Below are 17037 nucleotides of genomic sequence, written 5' to 3' on the forward strand. Positions count from 1 at the left end.
CAGGGTTGAGAGGCGGCTAGTTTACAATTCCCTTTCTAATCGATAAACTGAGGATGACCCTTGCAGCGCAGAGCCAGGAGGAGGAAACCAGCAGCACACACCGCAAACAGCTCCTAATTAAAACACTTGGCCAGTTGGGTGTGTACGTAGCTGGTTCCCTGAGACACCGGCGTTCCCATCGCTGCACTCCTCTGGAAATGAAGAAAGTCTCCTGCAAATGATAAATCGGACACGTGCGGGTTGTAGGGGGATGGGGAGGAGGGTTCTCAACCTCAGCACGTTGGACATTCCGGGTCGAGTAATTCCATGTTGTGGGGGCCGTCCTGCAGCATCGCTGGCCTCTCCCTCATCAGGTCCCTGAGCAGCCCGCCCCAGTTGCGACAACCAAAAGTGCTTCCCGACTCTACCTGGCTGAGAGGCACTGGGTGAACTTAATAAAACATGTCCTCTGCTTCCTACACAACAGCTTACAAACCTCTTCTCCCTAAAACTTAGGTGACTGCGTTCCTAAATCTATCTTGATTAAAAAAAAAAAAAAGGTATCTAAACTGATCAAGGACTACGTATATAAATAATCTTATAAAACGTTTTTTCCTATTTGTATCGATTACCTTTTGAAATTCTGACATGTCTGGAATAGACAACAGTACAGAATAATAATGCATGGGTTTGGGATGGGATTTTTTCTTTTCTTTTTTTTTTTTTTTTTTGCCAAAATCGAAATAACTTTAGCTGGAGAAAAAGCTATTCACATTTTTTGTACCATGAGTTACACACAAAACAGCCTTCATTTTGACACCAGAATTCATGTTTCTGCACAAATTAAAATGATCCCCCAAAGGCATAAAGTACACAAGCTTTATTGGGCAACAGCGACGGGCCAGGCTGGCAGACCATGAAAGGAGAACCGCTCAGAAACACGCAGGATCACATGTGTATCATCACAGCATCGAGAATTTAAATCATCTGGGAGTCCCCACTAAATTAAAGCATCCTGTACCAGGCTTCCCTCTAATGACAAAACGCTGTCCTGGTGAGTATCTGCAAGGCGATCACCCGTACAGACCTACATGGACTCCTAGGAGAGTTTATAGTTAGCCCCATTGCAACAAAATCAGAGATTAGCCACAACTTTTTTGTGCATCCCCCACCTGCCTCCCCCCCCCCACAAACACAGGATTCACTGACGTTGCCCAGCTATGTGAACGGACGGCACCTCTGACCACGGGGTGACCAGGACGGATCCGCAGGTAAAGCTGCTGGGGCGTGAGCAGGTGCCGCAGAGCTCAAGGTCTTCAGGGCGCTGCTCACGCCATGGTGTGCCTCTCCGTTCCATTCGAAAACATATACTTTTCCAAGACGAAATGAACATCATTAGTGGAAATATTTCCCCATAAGTATACATGACAAAAGGCTTTACATTAAAGGAAGGGAGGAGATAAAAGCGGTTGTATTTACAAAGCTCCTTGTATGCTTTTTAATGAAAACAAAGCTGGGATTAACGGGATTTAAATGCAAACCAAGTATCTCATCAAAAAATTGGAGGTGACACACTCACATACACACACACTTACACACAGATTAAACAGCTGACAGGTGTTTGCCTTCAATAGGATGGAGTGGAAGCACATGTAGGTCCCATCAGCAAATTTTGGCAAAGGTTTAAAATGCTGCCCCATAAAGGCATGAGGGCGTTCCCATCCCCACCCCAGTAAAAACAAAACAAAGTATAAAAGCAAAAGCCCGGAGAAAGAAGAGGCATTATCGTGTCAATTTCCAATGAGCACAAAACTCAAAATACATTCAAAAGTTGTCAGTGTAACCTAAACTTTCAGCAGAGAACACACTAAGGGAAGGGTAAGCAGACACTGGTATTCAAGATTACTGCGACATGAAAGGGCTTCACTTATTAAGGGAAGCTGGCCTGAGACCTGGATAGAATAACCGCATCAGTGGGAGACACCCCAGCTCTTGGTCTCCCAGCTCCCAGCAGCTGCAAACAGGTTGTTTGCTCCGATGTCAGGATGCTCCCGGGGATGCCCTCCATGGCTCCATGACGGAGTCCGCCGCCCCAAGCAGCCCCAGTCAGTGCAACCAGCTCTCCCAGCATCGCGGGCAATGCGCACCTGTGCCCGCACAGCCGCCAAACAAGAACCAACACTGTCAGGCATCAGAAATTACTGGAGATGGAGAAGCTCCATCTGGTCATTTTCTTAGAGGAAGGAGGGAAAAAGGAGAAACCACGAACAGATCCCATTGTCCTCACGCACACACAACGATCACCGGAAGAGCGAATAAAAATCATCATAAAACATATGTGCTTACTGTGACAGAAATGGGTAGTGGTGTCAGAGGGTGGGCGGGGGGGGGTTGTAATTTTTACTTTAAGGAGAAATGTTTGAACAGCACTGATGGCATGCCGTGGGGCCTCCAGCCTCGAATTAAATCAGCTGTCAGAGACTTAGGTCCCACTGAGGTCCAAAAAGAGGGGAAGGGGTCAGTGGTGCTTCCTAAATTCTTTCCAGATTGGTAAACCAAGGAAATGGTCAACAGAATCCTTATGCTTACAGTTTATGAACTCAGGAGTTTCCTATAAAGTAGCTCGGGTGTTTGTCTTCCCCTATAACTAAGATAACCCGCGTGTGCACCACTTCTCTCTGCTGGGATGAGTCTGACATGTGCAGGTGAGGATCCTGCCCTTTGAGGCTCCAACTTTGAGAAGCACGCGTGTTCCTGGCTATTCGAGGCCCCCCGGCAGGGGGCGTGAACAGGCTGCCCACTAATGGGGCCGCTCCACAGCATGGTGGTCTGGGCTCCACTTGGGTTCCGGTCCCTCTGGCCCTTGACTGCCTACCAGAGTACGGCCGAGACAAGGGAAAAAGGTTTGCAATGGTACAGACAAGCATCCTTCAACTTCCGGGGGGTAGGGGGGCTTCTTCAGCCTCTCTGAGAAGCTTCCTTCCTTGGAGATGGCAAGCAGTATCTCAGGTGTTGACTTCAAAAGTCAACTCACACACCTGGATCAAACTTGGGACTTGAGGGAAAAAACCAGAGAGACCATCTCCCTCTATCTGCTGGGAACGTCTAAAATTTCCTAGCAATAGTTCTACAAGCCCTACCTCAGGAGCCATCACCTGTGAAGAAGGCCAGTTTCAGGGTCTGCAAACTCAGAACGGAACGACTTAAGACTTATAATTGGACTTCCAAAAGCACAGATCGGAAATGTGAAACTGAGCCCCACGCTCCCCTCCCCTACCTATGAAACTCCATAACGTCACTCAGGAAGATGTCTGATGTGTTCGATCTTTCTAAGAGTTTGGGACCAAGGTCCTATTCGTAAATAACCATTCACTGCAACCTATATTCTCTGTAGGTCTTTTGTGTGTGGCAGGAATGGGTGGCACAGGAAGGCAAACGTGACTGCAGAAATGCACAATCTTAACACAGAAGCCACGTCTACAGCCAGCTTCCCAGTGCCTGAAACCTACGGCCATTTTATGAAGTTTTAAACGGGCAACATAAACACACGAGCGTATCGAGAGGGCTCCCCAGGGAAGGGGACCACCGCCTGTTCCTCCCACCCCCAACTCCCCCAGAACCGGATGCCCGGAGGGTAGTGGGCGCCGCCACCAGGCCGGAGCTCGGAGCCCTGAAGCCCACACAAGCAGGAGGGCTGAAGGAATTAATCCAAGTCCAAGATCTTGAGCACGGTCAGCTCTGGAAGATCGACCAGCCGAACGCTGGTGCCATGCATATGCGGCTGTGGCGCCGAGCGACTTGAAAACCCAAGAATGAATGCTTTGCCCTGCCCCGTGCAGGCCTTGCACACCCCCTTCCTCCTCTGAAGCAAGAAGCCACAGCTTTATGAGAAACACACATGCGTGTACTCTGTCCCTGTGGGGGAGGGATCTCTACCACCGCCTGCCTTCCAGCAAGTTCCCCTTGAAAGCTGTGGGCAGCGCGACGGAGCCCGGGCCTCCTCCCACCGGGGCGGCCACCGACAAACGATGCGCGGCAACACGTGAGACGCCTCTGCCTTTGTCATTCAGCCTCCTGATGGAAAACAGACTTGTGTGGAAGCCTCGAGCCCCCATCCCTGACCTTGCCCTCAGGACTCGGAGGGGCCCGGCCACATGTGCAGCGTCGTCTAAAGAATTAGTTGAGTCTCACTCTGTCGACACGTTTGGGAGCTGTTCAGTGGCACGTTTCCTGCTACAACAACTCTGCTGAAAACGTCTGAGGGTGTCCTCGGACGGCCAAAGGCTTGATAATTGTTACCAGGTCCAAACAAAGCAGGATAACACTTTTGAAATTCTTCTGCGAGGTGGCAGGTGGAGCTAAGTGAAGCGCTGGAGACGCTGAGTCCGAGGGAGGAGACCAGACTGCACTTACGGCCCGTTCTCTCACTCTCTCTCCTCCCATTTGCTTTGTGTCACTCTAGGGAGCCGGTGCGGAGGGCAGGAGTGAACAGCGCCACCTCGGACAGGATGTTCCGCATTTCCACCTTGAGATTACCGTCTGCATAACTTTCTACCAAAGTCACAGTCTTTTCCCGCAAACCTATACCAAGAGCTTTTACATTTCTCTGAAACAACCGGTTTTTAAGAGCGAGAAAGATGTAAAGAGTACACACACATTAGGATGGTTTAAAACAAAAACCCCTCTACGATCGTCAATTAGAAACTTTTATCACATGACAACAAAATTCAAGTCATAGGAAGCTCGCACAGTGACCCATGTATAAATCTGTTAGCTGAGCCACCAGCTTTAACATATGTACATTCACCCCGGGCCGAACCGCCAGGGGCCCGAGCAGGCCCGCGTGGGCCCCTTCTAGGAACCTCCCCGATCATTCAGCGTCAGGACTCCGCGCAGAGCCTTTTCATGTCAAAACTGCACATGTTAGTGATTACTGCAAGATCCACAGGTGGCGGTTAAGAACAACGCAACTTGAACTCTGCCCACCAGGAGAGCGCAGAGGCTACTGTGCCCCGGGCCAGCACACGCCTACGATGTGAGCTTCGAGTAGCTGGGCGGGGAGAACCGTCTCCGCAGGTACTTGAGGACGTACAGGGGCAGACAGCTGACCAGAGTGATAACGGAGACCTTCCACAAGAACGACAAAGTGGCGATGAAATACACATCTGCAAGCAAACGGGAAGACAGCAGTGAGCAGGCAGAATGTTCCGGAAGGCGTGTGCAGCTCAGAATAGCCAGCATAATGATCCGGGGGGATGGGCGGGAGTTGTCTCCCGCCACCGACATATGGCTCCTGGCACTGGCCCGGTGCTTCCTGCGAGACCTCCAGCTCCCTCCCCTGACCTGCTTCTGCAGCTGAGTTCACTGACAGTCACTGAAATGCTGTTTCCAACACCAGGGAAAGAAAACGAGGGGCACAAACAATTCTTACAGGTGTTTCTGATGTGGAATCTGACAGCCAGGGTTTTTCTTTGTACACCCCGCCGCCCGAGAGCAGAAAGGCACTCCAACACCAGAAACGTTTTCCCTTCGCCTCTGGGATGAGCACCAAAGCCCAGGTCAGTGGGGCCTGAGGGCGGTGCCGAGTGGGAAATGGGGGTAGCCTCGGGGGGCTTCCAGATAAGCACAGGTGCCCCCTTCTGCTGCAGGACAGTAAGCCTGCAGTCCAGAGGGTTCTGCGAGAGCAGAGCACGGCCGTGGGCTTCCGCAGAAGTGGAGCTCAGGATGGGGAGCAGGCGGCTGGCACCGGCCGCGGCCCCACTGAGTGCCCAGCCATGGAGCCCACCCATGGCTGCCCAGCCGGCCCCGTGGCAGCTTCCCAAGGGCAGAGCTCAACACCCCCAAGCCACTGCACGCACAGCAGGCACTGACAAAACCCATTCGGACAGACTCTCAGAACAAGTGTGAAACTCCTTGAGGACTTCACTTTTCACAGGATGCTCCTCCTACCTTTACCAGACCCTTAAGGACCGTTTGCTGATCAACAAGAGATGGAATCAGAGGTGCTTTCAGGGAAAGGCGGAGTTTTTCCACCTCCTGATAAGGACAAATCCTGCGGGGTTATAACTTATTCATGAGCAAGACCTGGATGTCTGACCTCTCCATAGCCCCCCAGAGCCCAGCACAGTGACCAGCTCCCTCAAGAATCCCACCCGGTCTTTGCTGAATTACATGGGATCCCCTTCTAGGCCAGTTAACACAGTGTGCTTTTAAAAGGAAACCCTATTGACATCATGCCCGAAAACCTCTGTTCCAGGAAGCTGAGTCACAACTGCCACTTGCCCCAAGGGGACGCCAGTAACAAAATGGGGGCCACTGAGTGCCAAGGCCTGCTGGACAAAGAGCTCAGGATGAGTCCCGGGAGGCCCCCGGACCCCACTGCCAGGATGCAGCCCCAGGGTGGGGGGCGGGGGGCTCTTACCGATGAATTCGTGTAGGAACACCAGGGAGGCGATGTAGCAGGCCAGACTGAGCAGCTCAGCCACTGTCATGAGCCAATGCCACGTCTGGATCGTCAGGGCCACCATCAGCAGCTCAGTGAGGATCAGCGACGTGAAGGAAATCGCCACAATGTGCACGAACTCGGACTCAAACAGCAGCAGGGCCCCGTACATGATGGTGCTCCCTGCGAAGGCAGAGGAAGCCGGCATCCCACCCCGCCCTGCCTGCCCGCAGATGCCGCCCCCCGCGCTCCCCGCCCAGGGCTCCTGGGGCTGCTCACAGGCGGGGGCTCCTTTTTGTTTATTTTCCGTTTAGACACGAAAGATGACACTTGCTAAATGAGGCTGACGAGTGCTGCTTTACGGAGATTTTAAAGAGGTGTCCCATTCTGGTTTCCCATTTTCCCTTTGGACCTTATATAATAAGGCGTCTATAATTGCAGGGGAGAGGAGAAGAGGGACAAAGAGGAAGGAAAGAGAGAAGGAGGGAGAGATGGAAAGAAGGAAAACGGAAGAGAGGCAGGGCAGAGTAACCATCTGGAGTGGATGCAACAAGAAAGAGAAATTTAAGCTTAAATCTATTATTTAAAATGACAGAGGTAAGCAGTCACAAAAAGGCAAATACTGTGGATGTTCTACTTCTAGGAGGTATCTAAAGTAGTCACACTGGAGGAATTGAAAGGGAAGGGGGGATGGGGACAGAGTTTCAGCTTCCCAAAGATGAAAAAGTTCTGGAGATCTATTCTTACAACAATGTAACGCTATAAATGTACAATGTAACTCACCGCTGTGAATACACTGCACACTAGTGAACTGTGCCCTTAAAAAGAGTTAAGATGGTGAATCTTAGGTCATGTGTTGTTTTAGCCACCACCCCCCACACACACACAAAATGACAGCGGTAACCCAGAGACACTCAGTGTCATGCCCCTGGAACAGGGCAAGAAAGGAAAGTGGAGGAGGGTACAGCTGTTTTTCTAGCACAGCAGAACCAGAGACGGTGATGGTGCTCGCGTAGATCCCAACTACAAGCAGCACAAAAATATTACTAGATGCTAAACCCCAAAACTCCTCAAGCCACTGCCTACTGTGACAGGGTTCAAGATGGAGGGGTGACATGGAGCTTCCCTGTTCATTATCTATGAACTTCTATACATAAAAGGTAGCTGCAAAAATCTATGCACACATTATGCTCTGATGGAGTTCTTAAAAAAAAAAAAAATCCTCTATTTTTTAATGACAATTTAACCTCCTGCCAACAATTTTAATGGTTTCTACACCTTTTGGTTGGATGTCCCATCAGTAAGACCTCCCAACATACAATGTATATCTGTAAATTATATGTTGGTACCTGGGCTGACATAGACAGATATCAGGACCACTGCACAATTATGTGCACATTATAAAACATACCTCAAAATAGAAATAAACACCAACAAAGGTTTTGATATTTTCTTCTCCTATACTTGTAAGTCATCTTACAAAATCTCTGCAATCTGAGGGACCCTCCCTGGAGGCCACTGAGGTAAATACATCTTTCAAAAACTAGAACTTGACCTCCGAAAAAGTATTAGAACATTCCAGAAAAGCTAACACTTTCTGTTACAATAGCTTAAGCCCCTTGTCAGGTTTTGAGTAGTATCCCTTATCTTTTTTTTTTTTTTTAAGATTTTATTTATTTATTTGACAGAGAGAGACACAGCGAGAGAGGGAACACAAGCAGGGGGAGAGGGAGAAGCAGGCTTCCCGCGGAGCAGGGAGCCCGATGCAGGGCTCGCTCGATCCCAGGACCCTGGGATCATGACCTGAGCCGAAGGCAGATGCTTCACGACTGAGCCACCCAGGCACCCCTCCCTTATCTTTTTCTCGGACTTTATCTCATGAGGCAGATGGCACCACCTCACAGATCTATCACCGTGCTGAATGTTCCAGTCCTTAGAACACGCCAAGCAGGGCCTCCCTTGGGGCACACTGTCCCGCTCCTTAACCAAATTTCAGGGTTCCAGCTTCTTCTCTTCATGTTCTATGGACAACAGAAAAGCTGACCCTTAGCACAAGACAACAGGTGGTCTCGCTTTCCTTACCTTGATAGATGCTAATCAAAACCCATATTAAGAAGGTCTTGTAGGACAACGGTCTTCCCTAAATGAGAAAGCGAGAAAGAGCAGGTTACTACCGTGCTTGGCTCCTCCACTAATGAGGCAACCTGCCTGTTTCCATCAAAAAAAGTGTCTTGCATGTATCTGAACACATTCGAGAAATTACATTTTTTAAGAATTGATATTAAGTGGAAATAAATCTGATCTTCAGTAAAATTCCTTGAGGACAAATAAAGGAAATCATACACACACACACCACACACACACCACATACACACCCACACCCACACCACATACCACACACACACACCACACACACACCCACACCACATACACACACACCACACAGACCACATACCACACATACACACACCACACACCACACATACACACACCACACACACACTCCACATACCACACACAAACCACATACCACACACACCCCACATACCACACACACACACCACATACCACACATACACCACGCACACCACATACACACCCACACACACCACCCAGACCGCATACCACACACACCACACACACACACACACACACCACATACACACCCACACCACATACCCCCCACACACACCACACAGACCACATACCACACACACCACACACATACCACACACACACCACATACCACACATACACACAGCACACACACACCCCACATACCACACACACACCACACACCCCACATACACACACACACCACACACACCACATACCACACAATCACACACACCACATACCAATCACACAGACCACATACACCACATACCACACACACACACAGCACATACCACACACACCACAGAACACACACACACCACAGAACACACACCACATACACACACATCACACACATACCCACATACACACAGCACATACCACACACACACACCCCACATATTACACACACACACACCACATACACACACATCACACACCACACACACCACACTCACACACATCACACACACACACCACATACACATCACACACACACACACAGCACATACCACACACACACATCACACATACACACCACACATACCACACCACACACACACACCACACACACCACCACACACACACCACATACCACACACACCACATACACACACACACACCACATACCCCCACACACCCCACATACACACACACACCACACACACCACATACCACACACACACCCCACACACGCTTTTTTACACACACACCACATACCACATACACACACACCCCACACATGCTTTTTTTACACACACACTTTTTTTGGAAGTGTACACAAGGACGTTTCCAGGAGCAGGCATCAGCTGCAGCTGCAGGATGGAACCATCAGGGCTTTCTTTTAAAGTTGTTAGTTGGTCTGTTTGCAGTTTACGTATTATTGTACTGTTTAATATTCTTTACACGTGCATATACTACTTTCTTAAGGAAAAAAAAAAATCCCATGCCTTCCTCTGAAAAACCACCAGTTCAAATCAGTATATTCAAACCAGATATGCAGGGTCTGTGTGAAATAAATTAAAAGTAGGGAGAGAGAAGGGGAAGGAGGGGTAAGGAGGAGGAAGGAATGAGGAAGGGAAGCGGGAGTCCAGTGAACCTTGAGGAGATCCTTGTAGAGCTCAGGATACAGCATGGCAACTTCCGACTTGACATCTTTGTCCAAGACCAGAGAAAACACAGGAAACATGGTGTAAATGGTGGAGTACCTGAGAGGGAGGGGGCAGAAATCACCACAGGTAAGACCCAGCCGAAGGAATATGAGCAATTTGTTTCTCCAGCCTCTGCAGCCCAATTTCCATTCATTCCTTCAACAACCATCCACTGCGTGCTTATTCTGTGCCAGGGCTGGTTTTAAGCACGGGAGATTCAGATGAAAAACAGATGGAAACATCTGCCCTCGGAGAGCTTTCATGCTAATTACTGAGTCAACAAAGTCAGTAAACTACACTGTGTTGCAGGTAAGTGCTAAGAAGTAAATTCTAATGGGGAAGAGGGAAAGAGACATGGGGGTGGGTGTGATTTTAGAGAGGGTGCCCAAAGGATGTGGCATTTGAGTAAACACCCATAGAAGGTGAGAGGCAGTCATGCCCAAATGGAGGGAAGAACATCCCAGGCAGCGAGAGCATCGCGTGCAAAGGCCCTGAGGCGAGAGTGCGACTTGTTTGAAGAACAGCAAGGCAGCCACTGCAGCTGGAGCTGAGTGAGTGAGGGGCAGAGAGAAGGAAACGGGAACAGAGAGGGACAAGGGGTCCAGTCATGGAAGGCCACAGGGAGCCCCTGCCTACACTCTGGCATGTTCTTTCGTTCTTCTGGGACCTGATAAAAGACAGTCCACTTGTCCAATTAGAAGCAAGCAGAATTCCACTGCTGACTCTCAGACCGAATGGGCCAACATAAAAAGAAGGCAGGCATCCTTCGTAAGACTCTCCCCCGGGGTCAGCCGGCCTTTCTATGCTTCCCACCTCTTCACGACCAGGAGTGCACCCTACATGCGTCTCCATCTAGGGTGTGTGGTAACCAAACTCCACCTACCTGGGCAATTCACAGACTGAGCACATTCTCTGAAGGATCAAAAGGAACGTCATGAATTCCAAGTCAGGAATGGGGCTGGGTTTGAAGGCAGCAAATGTCCAAGTGACACCCTAGTCTAATAGGTCAGTGGCACACAGCAATGAAGGTCCGTTAGGCGCATCCCCCAAGAGAGCAAGGCTCTGGCCCCGCCTTACAGACCCAGCGGCACAACGTTCTACCGGGGTCCACAGCAGGGAGGGTACTTTCCAGGGCTCCCCTTTCACTTTTTCTAAGACCCCAATGAAATCACTGAGTCTGAACCTTCAATCTTGCTTTGGTTGCCAATCACCGATCAGCTCAGACTCTCATGGGCAAACATTTTTCCATCTCCAGGTACAGACGGCCAAGTGCTATGAACCACAAACATATTGGACTCTACTTCCTCAATCTGGTTACAGGCTGGCCAGTTCAAAAAAAATAATGAAAATTCGAGAAGGTTCTGAACTGCATCGCGGACAACTTGGGGACCAAACAGTCTAGACACCATGTTTCTTCTCTCATCTGTGGCATTTTAGGGAGGTTTCATAAAAAATTAATACCCTGCCTAGATTTCCTTACCCAATGATGAGGAATCCTTGATAGAGAGGAACGGAGGCAAAGTAAAACACGGAGGAAAAGACAGCCTGTGCCAACGAGAAAGGAGGATGTTACCGAAAATCATGACAAAATCCCTATGCTTATATAATAAAATAACACCCAACACTTAACATGGCACAAACTTTCCTAGCACCGTTGTGAGTGCTTTAAGGACATCAGCTCATTTCACAATTGCAACCACCTTATGAGGTAGGTACTGTTATCATCAACCCCTCGTCACAGATGACAAGAGTAAGGCAGAGCAAGGTTAAGGGACCTGCCCAAGATCACACAGCTCGTAAGTGACGGGAGCCAGGAGTCATTCCCAGGTGGTTTAGCTCCAGAGACCCTCTGTGAACATAGACTTTAACTGACACAGGCTGGACCCAGGAATACTCTGTGTGATCTCCGTGAATCCCCAGAACCACCCATGAGAGCAAGTCCTCCTATCACCTGCATTTCACAGGAGGGGAATCTGAGCAGGTAAAGGGCACTGCAGGGCTGAAGCCCAGCTCTGTCTCCAGAACCCACAGTCCTGAGAGCTCAGAAGCACCGCCTCTCTGGGCTGCGACCGATAAACAAGTTTGCGGAGGTATGGACACAGAGGTAGAAAGAGTCCCCCACTTGAGGATGTACACCAGTTACCCTGGAGGTGGGGCGGCAGAGAAGGCATGTCCCTTCTTACAGGACACATTTTACTGTTTCTGGAAATTTTTACAAAGAGCCCACAACCTGCTGCCTTTGTTAGACAAGAGCAATAAAGACACTTCCAAACCCTCCCTGAAATGTCTGCTTCCTGACTTGGAAAACAGCAGCTACTGGCAGTGAAAACCAGGCTGGGGAGATAAAATCGGACTTGATGCTCCGTTACACTTCCTTCTCTGGGCATCGACAGGCTAACAGAAGGAAAGTGGCCTCAAAGCTAATTCCTATTAGTATAAAACCAAAAAGAGGCCAGAGACAGCTAGAGGCTTTTCAAGAGCTGTATACAAGCAAGAGCCCAAGCCAGCCTGGTGATTAGAAAGGGTGTGCGACCAGAGGTGTCTCCCCCAATCACCTGCGGATCAGGTCCTGGGCAGCCCCACCGGCACTTTGGTCATATTTCAGAACTGGAAGGTGAAAGCCACCTTTCAAATGACTTTTCACCTCAGCTGGGCTGTGGCACAGAAAGGATGGTTGTAAAAATGTCAAGAATCTGGTGTTTAGTTTCGTAAATCAACGTCAAGAACCTCCTTCCTCTAAAAGGGCCGGGCTGGCCAGAAATCCTTCATCTTGGAGAGAACACTTAAGGGAAAAGAAAACACTACGGCCACATCTATCGAAGAGACCAACGCCAAGGTGCGGTTCTAACAGGGACATGCCCTTAGCCAGCCACTTTCAGCACAGTGGACAGGGGTGAAGGGCCTTTTTCCATAGCCCCAAAGAACAATTTCCCATCCTGGAATTTTTTTCTAAATTGATGTTCAGAGTAACAACATACAGGCTTTACAGAAGTCAGCTCACCCAGCCCAGCTTATGTGTGCATGCCCAGGGACAAGCTGATTCATCTCCCAGTGATTACACCATAGCAATATCTATGAGCTACCATGAAAGTACAGATGTGGTCTGATGAACCGTAACAGCTGTTTGGGTGTAGATTGCATTGATAAAAATCACTTAAAGGCTCCTATGCTCACAAATGCAAAAGATATCGAAAACATAAAATCAACCCCAGAAGGCAAGGAAGAAGCCAGAGGAGGGGGAGGCTCATGTACACAGAACAGCATCACTTCAGCTACTTGGAAAGGCAGGATGCCTTTTATATGGTAATTAAGTGCCTTTCCCACAGATTAAAATGTCACCTTACTGGATACATCATCCTGTTTGGTTTTTATGAATAGAGGCAAGGATGCCTTCTGCACTTGACACCTTATAGAACTCTACTTCTCAAAGTAGCCTTGTCCGAGAGGCAAGGCAGGTCTTACCATCTCCATTTCACAGATGGAAGACTGAGGCCCAGATGGGTAAAATGACTTGCTAAAGGTCTCAGAGATATTTAGGGGTGTGGTCAGAAAGAGATGTGGGTTTCAAGTCACATCATCCCTATGTTCTCACTACTTAACTGCGATATTTTCACCAAATGTCCATGAAGGTAATCAGTCAATAGTTCTTCAACACCCAAGTGTTTTCTTCCCCACCCTCTGGCCTTCCTCCTAGTGTACACCTAATCGCTACAGCCTGATGACAGATGTTAAAGGAGCTGGTGAGACAGAAGGTGGGGAAAACACTCTAGAATCCTTTTGTGGGGAACAAGATGGGAACAAGATGTTACTCCTGAGAAGACGAACAATCAAGACAACCCAGCTTGACTCTCACCCGCGATGGCTGGAGGCAGAACTGTGACACCGGGGGCCCCTCAGGCTATGCTGCCCCACCCGAGAGCCCATGCAAGCCGAGGCAGTGGCGGCCTCCATGGATCGAGGGCACTCAAGGAGACACCGTGATGAAGGGCTCTGGAGTCCCCCCCCCCGCCGATGTAGACTAAACCCCCGAGGGACACTGCACACATTTCTCAGCCTCGTGGAGGCTCAGGCTCCCCATCTGTACAATGGGCACAGGCTACTGTGACGACTGCACGAGACACTGCATTGTGAACATGGAGCCGGGCATCCAGGGTGTAGGAAGAGCTCCAGAAAATCAAGTTCTTCTTTTGTGGTTATTCTCTGCTGGCCCTCATGTGTGCATTTGGAAAACCTAGGACCAGAGTATTCACCTAGCATTTCACTCTGCATGCTTCCCTCTGGCAAACCAATCATAACAACTCTGGGCATTGACACCACACCTCCCCCCTGCCAAGCCCTGGACAGCCACCCCTGCTGATGCTTGCAGCCACCCCCCGCAAGCAAGGATGGCCTGCCCCATCCACCAGAGGAAGGATCTGAGGCAATCCAAGGTCTATCAGCCAGAATGTGGCCAGGTAGGGATCTAAACTGGTCAGGTGGGAAAATAAATTCCATAAATAAACCAACAGACTGGCCAGGGAGGGTAATAGCTCCAAAGCCCGCTCTAGTTCCAGGCTCTGCCCCTGCCGGCCCCGTGTCCATGTGGGGCGGCGGACCGCCTGCCCACCTGCATGGTGCTGATGCAGAGGCTCCGGTGGATCACGAACTGGCTGAGGGCGGCTGAGCGCTTGTAGCTGTTCCGGCCGTGCACCATGAGCAACCGGCCGAGGTGCTGGAACTGCGTGATGGAGAAGTCTGCAGCCAGGGAAGCCTGTTTGCCTTCCTAAAATCCGCATAAAATTGGGCACTGTCAGGAGCACAGGTCAAGGCAAACACTTTTTTTTTTTTTTCATTGAAAAAGCAAGACACTGTGAGAAGATCTTTGGAAAAACTTCAATGAAGAGCTTCTTTGGTTTCAAGCTGTGCTCGGTTAGTGATCTAAGTCCAGATTTGATTTAAAAAGAGGAATTTATTTAAAAAAAATTCTAAATCACAGATAGTTATAATCTGGAGGTCAAGTGGATCTAGTATTAAGCCTTGGCGGGTAGGCCCACCCTATAACGTGTATTAGAAGCAAAGAATCGTCAGAGATAGGCACTTGACAGCACTCCGTTCCTCTAAGTGAGATGTAAGGCTGGGAGGGCGCTGAGGCTAGTAACACCACCAAATGGAACATTCCTGAGCGTACAGCTTCGCACATTTATAGAAGTGCAACCATTAGAATTCTCTGATTTTAAAAGCTGCATGATGGGTGCCACTAGTGGGGTAGACCGGCATTAAAAGGGTCCGTTCCAGCAACATCTCATTCAAAGATCACTGAATTCTGTAACTTTGAATAATTGTCAACTGGATGAGAACCACAAGACCAGAAAGGGTAGAAAGAGGAATACAAAAATGTTTGGATTAAGCCCAACTCATGAAGCTATGGAACAAAGTGCATAAGACAGCATCTCCGGCCCTCACTAAGGACCTCTGTACTCTTGTTTTACACAAAGTTCTAACAAACCTGGTAACCAATCTTCTTGCCTATCGTCATTTAGAGGTCACAAATTAGGACAGAGCAAACTGTAAGAGGCAAGTACATAGGTGACAAGGACAGAAAGAGAAAAACTATTATAACACACCAACTTTTTAAAAACGCAGCTTTTAGCGAGGGGCAGACCGTGCCACATTCCTCCCTAATCTCCAAGACATCCACACATGGCGTGATGACTGATGCTTTTATGGACACCATGACAACGGCCGTGGGAAAGTGCCAAGTACGTTCACTGTGCCCTAACAATATAGCAAAACACTCTTTCTTTTTTTTTATTTAAGTCTTGGCATGTGAAAAACCAGCACTTGTTGTCTGTAAGATGGAGTGATGTAGATCTCCGTCCGACTCCCACGTAATAATATCAGGTGATCATGTTTCATGGTTCTTTATGCTTCATAATGCGAATCTAGAATTTTTAGGAGCATCAGAGCTATGTTTTGAGGGAAAAAGAAGCTCCAGCTGGTGAAGCAGAGCAGCTACGACGACCCGACACCCTCGTACCGACTACTCGGCAGTGAGCAGCCCCCCTCCACGCCCCACACCCACACTCACCTTCCCCTCGACCCCCACGCCGCAGTCAGATTCCTGAATCATGCTGACATCATTGCCTCCATCACCTGTGGGCCGCATGGACCAGAGAGAAAAGCCGGGAAATTGGGGAGAGGCGAGAAACAGGATCCCCACATTTCATTCTTACTTTGAATCATCGTGCACGATTTGCCTTTTACTGAGTGCTTGCTTATTACTAAGAGCCTTTTCTGCCCTGCTCCATTTAATCATTCCCACGCCCCACAGTATCAGCTTCCTGTCTCACAGACAGAGCAGCTGGGCGTCAGAGGAACCCCAGGTGACTGGCGGGAGCCCCAGCCATCGAGCAGCGGCAGGGGGACCGTGTCCACACCACACCAGTGTTCACAGCCACCACACCCCTGCCTGGGAGGTGCGGGGCGCCACATCCCATCAGGATCAGTGACGGACTCTACACTTACTGAGCCTATACTGTGCCCTGTGGCCAGTGCTTTTTAAATCTACCCCTTTTCCAGCCTCATCAGCACCATTTGAGTGCTTATGACCCCATCCTACCAATAGGCAGACTGAGGCTCCGCCGGGCACTGGGGCTAAAAGCAGCACAGACGGGAGCCCAGATCCAGCTCCACCATGTGTGGTCCACAGCCCTTTGCAACACTGCTTCCTGCCTCCCAAGCAAAGAAAGAGCAAGCTCAGGAGAAAAGCCCTAGAGCACGCTTATCTCCACTTACTCAAAGGGAAATACTAAAAATAATAATAATAACAGAGCCAAAGTCTGTTGGGAGAAAAGAGCATGACCTACATGA

At 49.4% G+C, this 17037-nt stretch overlaps 1 protein-coding gene across 6 annotated transcripts in view; it reads right to left on the reverse strand.

Annotated features, from left to right (window-relative positions):
- Positions 1-844: 844 nt before the first annotated feature.
- Positions 845-17037, reverse strand: part of ATP9A (ATPase phospholipid transporting 9A (putative)) — a 131944-nt gene continuing 115751 nt past the window's right edge. For 5 of the 6 annotated variants that reach the window (XM_027624194.2, XM_027624193.2, XM_027624196.2 and 2 more), the window contains exons 22-28: positions 16256-16320; positions 14795-14950; positions 11669-11733; positions 10137-10245; positions 8504-8561; positions 6401-6604; positions 845-5144 (exon numbers count right to left, since the gene is read on the reverse strand). In XM_027624194.2, the coding sequence (XP_027479995.2) occupies positions 5008-5144; positions 6401-6604; positions 8504-8561; positions 10137-10245; positions 11669-11733; positions 14795-14950; positions 16256-16320 (794 nt within the window). In that variant the 3' untranslated portion in view covers positions 845-5007. The remainder of the gene's footprint in view (positions 5145-6400; positions 6605-8503; positions 8562-10136; positions 10246-11668; positions 11734-14794; positions 14951-16255; positions 16321-17037) is intronic. The other variant, XR_003524936.2, reaches the window with a different exon arrangement.

The sequence above is a fragment of the Zalophus californianus genome, chromosome 8 (genome assembly GCF_009762305.2).
Source record: "Zalophus californianus isolate mZalCal1 chromosome 8, mZalCal1.pri.v2, whole genome shotgun sequence".
Classification (NCBI taxonomy): Eukaryota; Metazoa; Chordata; class Mammalia; order Carnivora; family Otariidae; genus Zalophus; species Zalophus californianus.